The sequence below is a fragment of the Erpetoichthys calabaricus genome, chromosome 9 (assembly GCF_900747795.2).
Source record: "Erpetoichthys calabaricus chromosome 9, fErpCal1.3, whole genome shotgun sequence".
Lineage (NCBI taxonomy): Eukaryota > Metazoa > Chordata > Cladistia > Polypteriformes > Polypteridae > Erpetoichthys > Erpetoichthys calabaricus.
The window spans coordinates 149,096,867-149,109,444 of NC_041402.2; the positions used below are offsets into that span (position 1 = coordinate 149,096,867).

The window sequence follows — 12,578 nt, forward strand, 5'->3', positions numbered from 1 at the left end:
GTGTGCGAGTTGCAGTACCAGCAAAAAGTCGGGGGGGCGCAGTGTGCTAAAAGTTGGAATGTGACGTCAGAGTCTCTGTTTACTATCTACATGTGACAGAAAGCAGCTTTGCGGATCCTACAAGATCATTGTGCGCGCTTCGATATTTGATAAATGATTCGATGTGGTGAAGCAAAATGCCGACATACAGATGTATTCATGGTGCTTTTATATTCAAGCGTCGCATATTCCCGATCATAATGACACGATACGTTTTAAAATTCTCACATACTGTGCCACCTTTTTTTCTAGGGCTTCCTCTGCACTTGACAGTAGCCAATCGCCAGCAATAGATCCACACTGAGCGCATTAAATGTATGATATTCTAACTCTCTGCACATTTAGAATCCTTAGATTTATACTTGATATCACTTTCATGATGAAAAGCATTAAAGTATGTATATTACATTTTACAGATAAATCGGTAATTTCATTTAAATAATGAATACTGTTAATAGGACGGAGTGGTGGCTCTGAGGTTAGGGATATGCACTGGCAATCGGAAGGTTGCCGGTTCTAATCCCGTAAATGCCAAAAGGGACTCTGCTCTGTTGGGCCCTTCAGCAAGGCCTTTAACCTGCAATTGCTGAGCGCTTTGAGTAGTGAGAAAAGTGCTATATAAATGCAAATAATTATTATTATTATAATTACACACACGGGTGACACAGTGGCGGAGCGTTAGCGCTCCTGTCTTGCAAGAAGTCACGTCGCTGATATTCCCTGCCTGGAGTTTACACATTTTCCTGCTGTGTTTCCTCAGTGAGCTCCGGTTTCCTTCCAAAGATATGCAGATTTGGGGATTTGGTGCCACTAAAATGACGCTAGTGTATGTGTGTGCTTGTATTCACCTTGCGATGAGCCGAGGCATCGTCCAGGGATTGTTTCTCACTCATGCCCAATGCTTGCTGGAATGGACACATCCCTGGATTTAATCAATAAACATCCTTTTCAGAGATATTGCGGTAAGGTGTCTTCAGAATTTAATGGGTGTTCTAGGCAATTCACAACACAGAGAAGCCGAACATGTTCTCACCGTGATAATATCTCGCACTGCCACCTGGCTAATTCCTCCAGATTTACGTAAAGTACGCGCTCAAGTATAAAAACTTCAACGCTTGCGTAGCAGGAGCATCCGCTGCAGCGTGCGTCACGTCGCATGAAGTATAACTCCGGCCTAACTCTTTATCAGAGCTCGGTAATGCAGGTTATTATCTTTGCCCATTATAACTAACCATGGACCTCCGCAGAAGTTTATTTCTCCAGGAATGTTGCTAACTAGAGTTTTTTATTTCTCTCCTCCTTTGTAAACTGGCCATAGTGAAATAATGAATGTATTCTGCTTATGTTAATCAGTTTTAAACCACTTTGTTTTCCTGTTTGTTTAAGAGAAAAGCCAAGCAAAATGACACCTTTTATTGGCTAACTAAAAAGATTACAATATGCAAGCTTTCGAGGCAAGTCAGGCCCCTACATCTTGCCTGAAGAAGGGGCCTGACTTGCCTCGAAAGCTTGCATATTGTAATCTTTTTAGTTAGCCAATAAAAGGTGTCATTTTGCTTGGCTTTTCTCTACATTCATAATGGCTAACACGGTACAACACCCTAGTACTACTGTTTGTTTAAGCAAATCTTTGTGTTTATGTGTATGCTTTTTGTAAATTGTAATTTATATATTGTATATTTGGATTTATCAGTGAACTTGTCATAGTGCCCTATGCCTGGGCTTGGGCATTGCATTGAGTCAATCCTTACTAAATGACAGCAAGGTGCCCAAGAAGGAGAAACCATATTTATAAGCAATTTGTTTATCTTGCTTAAGTAAAGTAAAGTAAAGCTTTAAACAGTATGAGGCACAAACGCACAAATCCATCCCCTCACTGAAGAACAGGGGCTTTTAGGGTAGTGAGGCAAAACAAATTGTGAAGAGGATCAAATCAATTTAAAAACAAGAAGACATTGGAAACTTATGAAATAAAGTATCGGCTGAAAAAAACAAATGTTTTCCAAAAGCATTTAAAAGCCAGTTCTGAATGAGTAGTATTTTGTTTAGTAACTCCTTAGACAAAAATTGAGCAGGGAAGATATCATTCATAAGTTTGTGCCCTTCTTTATGGAAAAAAGGAAAAAAAAACAAGCTGTTATATTTATGATTTTGTGAATGTGCATTGCTCTGTATATACCATCATATTTCCATCTTCTATTATTTTTATTTCATTAATAACCTGTATTGATTTATTTATAATGGCAGGTGGTATATTTGAATTATTTGATAAAATATTGTATCGCCAAATCCAAACCACAAACAATAGTGAAAGTGAATTTGTGTGCACCTTTGCTAATTTATTAACTTATTTATGAACAGAGGGACATAACATTATTCGTAACTTGAAATCTACATCTCTTCATTGTTCTGGCATCTTGTCTTAAACATGACGCTGAGATATCCCGCACCACACTTTAACTTTTTTTATTGCAGTGAACAGCAATAGGCTGATTATGAGACAGCACATTTTTTAGAGTATTTAGTTAATTATATGCTGTAATAATACATACTTGATCTTCTTCTCTCAAAAGGCTCACAAAACACAAAGGAGTAAATCTTACAGACATTGGGCCCAATTATACGGATGGATTTGTTCAAATTAATGCAGATGCCAAGAATGATCTACAGAATATTTGGCAGTTCAGGTAAATTATTTTATATTGCTTACTAATAAGTCTGTACTGCAGGGAATTTTCTGTGGAATAGAGTATTGACTATAGATACATTTTTTATTGTATATTCTTTCTTTTCAATACTTAACCCTCAGGGGACTGATGGATTAACTGATTCAGACTGTACGCTTACATGGCAGTAATGTCAGTTTATTTTTATTTAATAATCAACTATATATGTAAGAATTATGACAATTTTAAGTACATTGACATTTATCATGTGTCACTTATGTTTCAAAATGTGACAACTATAGAATTCCTACTGTACAGAGAGACATAAAACAATATATTTTTATACACTTATTTAAAGGAAAGAAACAAATTACACTGTTAAATAATAGCATGGCAAAAAAAATAAAATAATGTTAAGTTCAGTTTATTTTCATGTGTAGATTTGAACAAATGAATAAAATGCAGCACACTAAAATAAGTAGGAAATATCTGACATTCGTCCTTAAGCGTCATGTCACATTATCTGTTTCTCAATAATGCCCTTTTAATTTGACACCATTTTTTTAACAGAAACCAGTTTATTCTATGGAATGTTTTCTTGTGTTTCATGACTTTTAGATTTTACTTCTGACAACTTTTGAACTTTTGACTACTCTCTTGCTCTACATTCTCAAACTTAATTTTTACACATAACTCAAGACAAAAATTGTCAAAATCTGCAGACATTTGTAGACTCAATGCAACTCTGTTCAACTTGCGAAGGGCACAATGTGACAAATTAGTATATCAATCCATTAGAACTGTTAGTATTTGTGAAAGAAGTGGTTTGAGAGGCTTTGGAATTTAAAATGATTCATTAATATTGTCAGAACAAACTGCTTTTAATGCTGTCTTTATACAAGATGGTGGCTGCACTACAAATGAACAGAAGTGCCAAGACATCTAGAAAGTGGCACAGCATTCATAGCTAAGAAAGTGTTAATAACCTGAAAACTAGTTACAAAAATGTCACAAGTAAACCAAAAAATTTAAATATACCCCTAAAGAGCTTTGCAGTTAAAATAACGATAAAGTCATAAGAGCAGGCAGAATGTGACACACTGGTATATGAATAAGCAGATGTATATAATAAGCTTTTTACATTAATTTACATAGACATTAATATTTGGTTCCAGGAATTATTTTTTAATACCTCTCAGATTGCTAAACATACATGATACAGTAATCCCTCCTCCATCGCGGGGGTTGCGTTCCAGAGCCACCCGCGAAATAGGAAAATCCGCGAAGTAGAAACCATATGTTTATATGGTTATTTTTAGAATGTCATGCTTGGGTCACAGATTTGCGCAGAAACACAGGAGGTTGTAGAGAGACAGGAACGTTATTCAAACACTGCAAACAAACATTTGTCTCTTTTTCAAAAGTTTAAACTGTGCTCCATGACAAGACAGAGATGACAGTTCTGTCTCACAATTAAAAGAATGCAAACATATCTTCCTTTTCAAAGGAGTGCAAAGCAAGCAGTCAAAAAAAAAAATCAATAGGGCTTTTTGGCTTTTAAGTATGCGAAGCACCGCCGGTACAAAGCTGTTGAAGGCGGCAGCTCGCACCCCCTCTGTCAGGAGCAGGAAGAGACAGAGAGAGAGCCACAGAAAAACAAAGTCAAAAATCAATACGTGCCCTTTGAGCTTTTAAGTATGCGAAGCACTGTGCAGCACGTCCTTCAGGAAGCAGCTGCACACAGCCCCCCTGCTCACACCCCCCTACGTCAGCGCAAGAGAGAGAGAGAGAGAGAGAAAGTAAGTTGGGTAGTTTCTCAGCCATCTGCCAATAGCGTCCCTTGTATGAAATCAACTGGGCAAACCAACTGAGGAAGCATGTGCCAGAAATTAAAAGACCCATTGTCCGCAGAAACCCGCGAAGCAGCGAAAAATCCGCGATATATATTTAAATATGCTTACATATAAAATCCGCGATGGAGTGAAGCCGCGAAAGGCGAAGCGCGATATAGCGAGGGATCACTGTATTACTGTTTTTGTTTAGTACGAGACACATCTTGACAATTTTAGGAACTGCCTGGATGACAATATTGGTGCAGTTTAGCTATTGGTTTAGGCAAATGAAATTGGTGGGAATGAGCAAAATAGAATGAAATACAGTATGCTATAATTCAATAATTGATGATTGTGTTAACTTGTGTGATAAATCATTTCTACAACTTAATATAATAGGAAATCTAAATCCATGACTATTAATTTTAGAAAAAAAAATTCACTCCAACAGGCATTCATCAATGACAAGGTAGTGCAGAATGTCTATAAACTCAAATCTGACTAGCTTTTGAGTTTGCTGGAGGCCTGTAACACTGAATTACTGAGTTCATAGCTCATTTGCAGAGGCAGGATGGCTGTAAGGATGGGGAGGATTGGATTAAAAGTTATTAGGGTAATGTTTTTCTCTGATTTATGTACAACTCCAATTCCAAAAAAGTTGGGATGCTGTGTACAAGTAAAATGTGAATAACAGAATGCAAGAATTTGCAAATCTCATAAACCCATATTTTATTCACAACTGAACATAGAAAAGATATCAGATGTTGAAAGTGAGAAATTTTACTATTTCATAAAAAATATTAGCTCATTTCAAATTTGATGGCAGCAACTCGTCTCATAAAAGCTGGGACGGGGGCAACAAGAGGCTGGAAAAGTAAGTGGAACTGATCAGTAACATGATTGGGTATAAAAAGAGCATCTTAGAAAGGCAGAGTCTCTCACAAGTAAAGATGGGCAGAAGTTCACTAATCTGCAAAAAACTGCTTCTATAAATTATGGAACAATTTTAGAATAATGTTCTTCAACATAAAATCACGAAGACTTTAAATATCTCATCATCTGCAGTACATAATATAATCAAAAGATTCAGAGAATCTGGAGAAGTATCCGTGCGCAAGTGACAAGGCCGAAAATCAGTATTGGATGCCCATGATCTTTGGGCCTTCAGGTGGCACTGCATTAAAAACAGGCCTGATTCTGTCATGGAAATCACTGCATGGGCTTAGGAACAGTTCCAGAAATCACTGTCTATGAACACAGCTCGCTGTGCCATACACAAGTGCAGGTTAAGTGAGAACATGATCCAGAAAAGCCATCATCTTCCAGCAAATGGTCTCCCCAGGTCTCAGACATTTATGGACGGTTGGAAAAAGAGGAGGAGATGCCATATAGTGTTAAACATGGCACTGTCCTAACTTTTTTGAGACATATTGCTGCTATCAAATTCAAAATTACCTTATTCTTTTCTTAAAATGGTACATTTTCTCAGTTTAAACATTTGATATGTTTACTATGTTCTATTGTGAGTAAAATTTGGGTTTATGAGATTTGAAAATCAGTGCATTCTGTTTTTTGGTTTTTTTTTGCCCAGATATAGTCTCACTCCAAGGCAGCCAGTCCAACAACTACTACCTGCAGGTTTTGGCCTGCTTAGGCCCATAATGAAGAACTGCTTTTAAAAGTTCAAAGTACAAAAGGGCAACAATGAAAAATAGAACATAGAAAAATAGAAAAAAAATTGTATTTGCTGAAAAGGGCAATCTGAAGGCGAACATGTTCAAAATAGCAACCCAATAATAACAAAAGAAAAAAAAAAATCCAAAAAGCTGGAAAAATCACAAAATACCAGTACTCACAGTAAACTCCAAGACAAACTCAACAATCGCCTGCTGGGTCTCACTTTCTGACTGCAAAATAAAGTCAGAAGAAGGACCCCTCAGCAGTGACCTCAGGCTGGGGTTCTACCCATAAAGTACAAGGAATGACAGCACAAAAACAAATCATAAGCATGTACCACTCCCCGAGCTGGCACGATTATAATATGCGCTGTCATCATAGACTGGCAGCAAGGAAAAAAAAAAAAGAAATAATCCGAAGTGCGAGCGACCAACACTACTTTCCTACTACACCGCCCCAGTACAGAAACCACACCAGTACATGTAGAGTTAAGTGAAAAAATGATTATTGGAAGAGATTACACACACTTAACAAGAAACCCCTATATACATATTATCGTGCTGCAGCACTTCCTCCCCACACGAATCACAACACAAAACACTTAACCACATACGCCACTAATACATAAATATGATAACGAGAAAAAGAAAAAATCAATGTATTCGTAGTCCTTTAAATATTCTCTGTTGGGGATGACTATCTACAGTTTGTGGTGGAGAATGATGCCCCGAACCATACCTCCTGTTCCGGGAAATGTACCGATCAACTGTCACTTGTGCTGGCCTGTCAGGTCCTCTCCCGAATATCTTCTCCAAAAAGGGAAAATAATTTGTCCTGAAATGAACCTGGGTTCACCTGACGTTTTCCATGTGGTGTCAATCTCTTTTCCTCTTGCCTTTTCCTTTTATGGCGTCCGCTTCTCTCTTGGCTCTGCGCTCCTTCTCTCCTTTTTCCCACCACCCATTTGCATACCGTTCGTTGGCTCCTCCACGTACAATCTGTTGGGCCCTCCAAGCCAGGTGCTCCCCTCCCTATGTACCATTGGCTGGCCTTACAAATTACGACATTCCACTATTATCAGGAATGGGGAATGGTGCAAACTCACAGTGACACACACACATATTCCAGACAACCATTACAAGCAAAACTAACAGAAATAACATAAAGCATGAAAAACAATGTAAAAATAGTAATTGTAGAGATGTCCCTTTACTTTGACATTAGAGGGCTCTTTTCTGTTGATCAGTGTCAGTGTCAAAAAAGTTAAAAATAAATTCACTGTAATTGAATGGTGTATAACAGTAAAATCTGAAAAATTCTAGGAGGGTAAATACTTTTTATAGGCACTGTATGTATCTTCAAAGACTGAGCTATTTTTAACTACTTGTGATTTGCTATGCTTTGTCCGCCATCTTCTTTATGACTTGTACATTTTGGCCTGCTTTGTCTGCAGATAAAAGATTCTAGGACCCCCTGCTCAGGATTTCTATTAAAGCATAAACACAATCGTATGCACAAAGCGAACACAAGGAGTGATACCGCGGGTTGGATGGGCTTAGGTACACCGTGTCTAAGCAGAATCAGCCTTCACATGTTGTTTCTTGGGCGCATCTAGCAGGCAGTGCTGCATGCAAGAATTTCAAATGTTCTTTTTCAAGTATTTTCTTGATTTTTTTAAAAATAATTTCTTACCTCAGTGGGTCAAAACCACTGATGCCAAACCTGCGGATAAGGTGGTGTTTTCTTTTCTCTCTAACTCTTCTTTTTCTCTTAGTTTGGTGAGATTGAAGACTTTAAAGTGATTACTAGATAATATGTTTCTAATTTATTAACCTGAAATATGTTTTTTGTGTTGCGCAGTCATTAAGAAATCTGTGGAATAACAAAACAATTACTTCCTTCAAAACACAGCACTGATCTTCTAAAGGAAATGACAATGTTTTTTTCTGTCTTCTTACCATTCATAATTAAATGATATCACCTTTTAGAAAAACATATTCTGTACTGCGTCTTATTCATGACTGTCTCGGTTTATTTGGAAATGGTACAAAAAAACACCAACAAAAATAAGATGAATCAACATGTGAAAAAGAATGGTAAGGTCTTAACGATCAAATCTATCTTCAACAAACAATCAGCAAGCGTCCTTTCAGGCAGAACTCACCCATTGCATTCAGAATTCTTGTCAAACACTAAAGATGTGGAGAGGGAAATTTGACCGTTTGAAGTGTTCATTGGACCATCAACCACTAACCTTCTGACTGAGATTTACTTTATTAAACAGACACAGGACAAACTTACTTTCTATATACATCATTCCTGATAACACTGGTCTACAAAAAAATATTTTTTGTTTGCTTCTGGGAACTTCAGAGCATCTCTTTATTACGTTTTTTACACTGATTTCATATATGAATTAAGCTAGCACGTCAGGTTTTTGAAATACACATCACTGACATTTTGACACTTTTGCCATAATAAAATTGGAATTAATCTGAGCTAGCTTCTTCTACTGGTGAAGATTCATGGTAACAGCTTCTTCTGCTCAGATCCCAGACAGTAACTTTACACAGTTGGCATGTCCCTTTATGAATGTGGGGTTTTACCTATGGACACTGTTTTTTTCTTCAAAAGATGTTCACGGTTGGTTAATTATTGATTTTAAATTATGTGTTGTGTACCTAAGTGGCCACCATCCAGGGCTGGTTCCTACCATGAGTCCAGTTGTGTCAGGAATGAGCGTGAAAATGTTATGCTACAGAGCTTTTTTTCTTCCCCTATAAAATGTCTTATGTTTTTAACTGATTCTATTGTGGTAGTTTTGTCAGTCTGCCAATCTAGAAACTTTGAAAATTTAATTCTGTTGCAAAGAACTAAATTTCCTTCAGGTTCTATAAGGCCAACATAGCTACAGAACCATGAGCAGAACCCATATGAAAGTCTGTCTCAGGCATTGTGTATATAATTTTCCCATGGGATTAATAAAGTTGAACTAATCTAATTGAATATCTCACTGTTCTCTTAGCACAAAATCTGAAATCTTTCTCAGCTGTTGCAGCAGGCTTGCTAAGAACTTTCTATTTACTACTTGCCTGAGTCGTAACATAAGCAGTTAAATACATTAGAACTAGAAATTGAAGATATGTCTCTCCTAAGTATATCAGCTCATCATGCCACAGAGAGGTAATTTGCAGAGTATGATTTTTAGCTAAGATGATTTTAAGATAACTCATAAGGTCCTTGCTTTTATGTACGGTTTTCATATAAAACAAAATAAGCACTTTCTGAAAACATTCAAATAGTGAGAATTTTCAGTTTTAGTCTCACTGGAGAAGGCCGGGCTGCTGTGGTTGTACAAAGCTTTTCAAATCCCATACTTAGGCCAGGACTGCTGTAGCAGCTTTCCTGTGTAATGTGGTAAGCATATTTCAAAGACTAATCATTTTATGTCAGACATGCTTAGAATAACAGGAATTTCAGAAGGCAGTGAATGATGGATTATGCAGAGTTTGCTGCTTTCTCTGTTTAAGGTCCAGTGTTTCAAATTATATGACAGTATATCTACATACATTTCTTATTCTAATTTGACCTCTTTTGTTCTTTTTAGGGGAAGTTGTGTTACAGGCAAAGTTATTGCACTGAAGTGTTTCGGTAAGTCATTGGATTGACTGTCAGTTCTTTGCTTACTATCAATTTGCATCCCGATCAGTTTTTTATTCTTTTATCCCTGCTTTCCCTTAACATCTAATCAGTTTTACTGGTTTATCAAACTAATTGTGGATTTCTTTCTTTATTCATTTAGTGTCTATTCATTTTTAAAATGTTCTTTTATTAATTAAGGATATGATTGGTAGGGCACACTCGTGCTCATTATAGTTCAGTCAATAGGTGCCAGTCAGTCTAAGATATGCATCTTTGACATATTAAAGGAAAATAGGAAAATGAGGGGAAAAAAACATGCTAACAATGGATGTTTGGAAGTTCCTTACAAATATTGACAGGTACAGAAAGAAAATTAAGGAACCAGGAGCTGAAAAATGGCAGAGCTATCGGTTGTCTGGCTTTTACACAAAAACTCACAAACCCCTGGCCCTTAAAGTTTGATTCTGGTCTCAGTAGACAGCTTATGTTGTGATACATGCAAGACGACCCATGAGTTTGGAGTGGAGGTTACAGTGACCTAGAAAATGGGCTTCCACTCCTTGTCAAGGCAAGTGGAGATGTGGATACACACCTCGCCTGACAGGTAGAGTGACCTCGGTTGCTGGAATTTGTTATGACTACATTTGGAGCCTTTCACTATTAAGCACATTGCTCATGCTGATCATACGAACAACAAGAAGAACAACAGCGTCATCTGCTGCCCGTCAACTATGAGATATTCACTTCATCGCAAATGAAAGTGATACACACCAGCATGTCACACACAAATTAGGACCACTAAGATACCAAGACACTTCTGCTCATGCCAAAGTGAGAAGAGGGCCTGAATATACAGCCATTGTGCAGCTTTCTGACACTCTGGCCCATTGGCATGCCAGACTAACACTGTGATACAGGCTGTGAACACAACCATGAAGAAATGTCCTATGAACACTACTTGAACAAGTTAGATTGGCTATGTGCTCACTGTAAAACTCTATTTTCATCAGAGGGGAAAGAAAAGTCTGTGTTGCCATAATGGAGAATTACTGCTTACTCTATTTAAACTGCCAGTGTCCGAAAAGACATTATAACTTCCATATGTAGTTCAAGAAGAAACTACAACACAAAGACAGAATCAACAGCTGTGCAAAACAAAGTCCAACAGCTGACATGTTCAAGAAGTTATAATTACGATGTACTTCTTATTTGCTTTTACACAAGATATGTCGACCCATTTTCAAATTCCTTTTATTTGAGGACCAGAGGTCCATGTGTTTGACTAGTTAAAAAATAAAATCATTTAACAGCTCCCACAGATTACAGAAAAAAAATATAACTATAGTGGTAACACAATGAAAGTGTTTGAGGTGTTCACAACATGTACTCTTTGGAAGAAAAACCTTATTTCTATGCGTCAGGTTTGGAGGTTTGATCCCGCAATACCATCCACCTGATTGTAGAGATGCAAACACTTTTTGCCCAAAGTGGTTGGAATGTTGTAATATGGGACAGTCTTTAATATGTCACAGTTTGAAATAGTTTTGTACAAGAGATGCTATATCAGATCTTATATGTAATCACTAGCTAGAAACAAACTGCAAGCTTCAGTAGTGAAAATAAACACCCAGCGGAATAACAGGATTATAATTACAATAGCATGTCTATATTGTGAGTTAGTTTTCATTGTTATTCACACAAAAAATAAAGATTTTAAAGTTTAGAATTCATTCCTTCCGCATGTCTGCCCAGGAGGGCGTGGGCTGCCAGATGGCCAAGGTCTTTCTCTGTTATAACTGACTGTGGACCTTCCAGAGGTTTATTTTCTCCAGGGATGCTGCTATCTGGAGTTCTTGTTTTTCATTCCTCTGATGACAATTGGCCATATTTTAACAGTTAATTAATGGACAGATAGTGCTGGACTTCACTGACTGATTATTTCAAAGAATTTTATGTCATTATGTACTAATTATTTCATTAGTAAAGTTTGTATTTGCATTTTACCCATTGAAGGCAACTATATGAAAATAAAGTGAACTGAATTGAGTTGAATAATGGATGGATAGACAAATATGCATGACTTGTCCCCCCGGGAGCCATTCATCACAGAAGACAAAATGCAAAAATATTAAGTAAAGCTTGTTATTAAATAGTTTGACATCAATTGGTAATCTGTGGCTTTACAATGAAGAAAATTTGGATTGATTTTAGCTGTTCCATAGGGGGCAACTTTCACAATAATTAAAACTAAATAAATAAGAAATGAAAAAGAAAATAGTTAAGATATTCATACACTGAAGATTAAAAACTACACTTTCACTTGACATCTACAATTTTATAATGTAACTGTTGATATACTTTAATTACTGTAAAAACGTATATCATCTTGCCTTATATAACTGGAACACCATTTTACAGAGGTGCTTCCCGGCTCTTATTTTACTATCAATCAAGTAGCTGGTTCCTGACATGTTGACTGGTGTTTTAGCAGATGATGCCATACAACTATCATGATGTGTCCTTAGACTGTGCCTGATACCATGAGATTTCCATTTTAAAAAAGTTTTAGAGAGTGAGCACTTAAGAGTAAACCCTTACACATACAGTCATATGAAAAAGTTTGGGAACCCCTCTCAGCCTGCATAATAATTTACTCTACTTTCAACAAAAAAGATAACAGTGGTATGTCTTTCATTTCCTAGGAACATCTGAGTACTGGGGT

The 12,578-nt window shown here is 37.0% G+C and overlaps 1 protein-coding gene across 1 annotated transcript in view; it reads left to right on the top strand.

The window, feature by feature from the left end:
* The window catches only part of LOC114657662 (transmembrane protease serine 5), a 117,421-nt gene that overhangs the window by 72,270 nt on the left and 32,573 nt on the right, over positions 1–12,578 (top strand). The window contains 2 exon segments of the mRNA XM_051932279.1: positions 2,613–2,726; positions 9,822–9,865. Coding sequence (XP_051788239.1) covers positions 2,613–2,726; positions 9,822–9,865 — 158 coding nt within the window.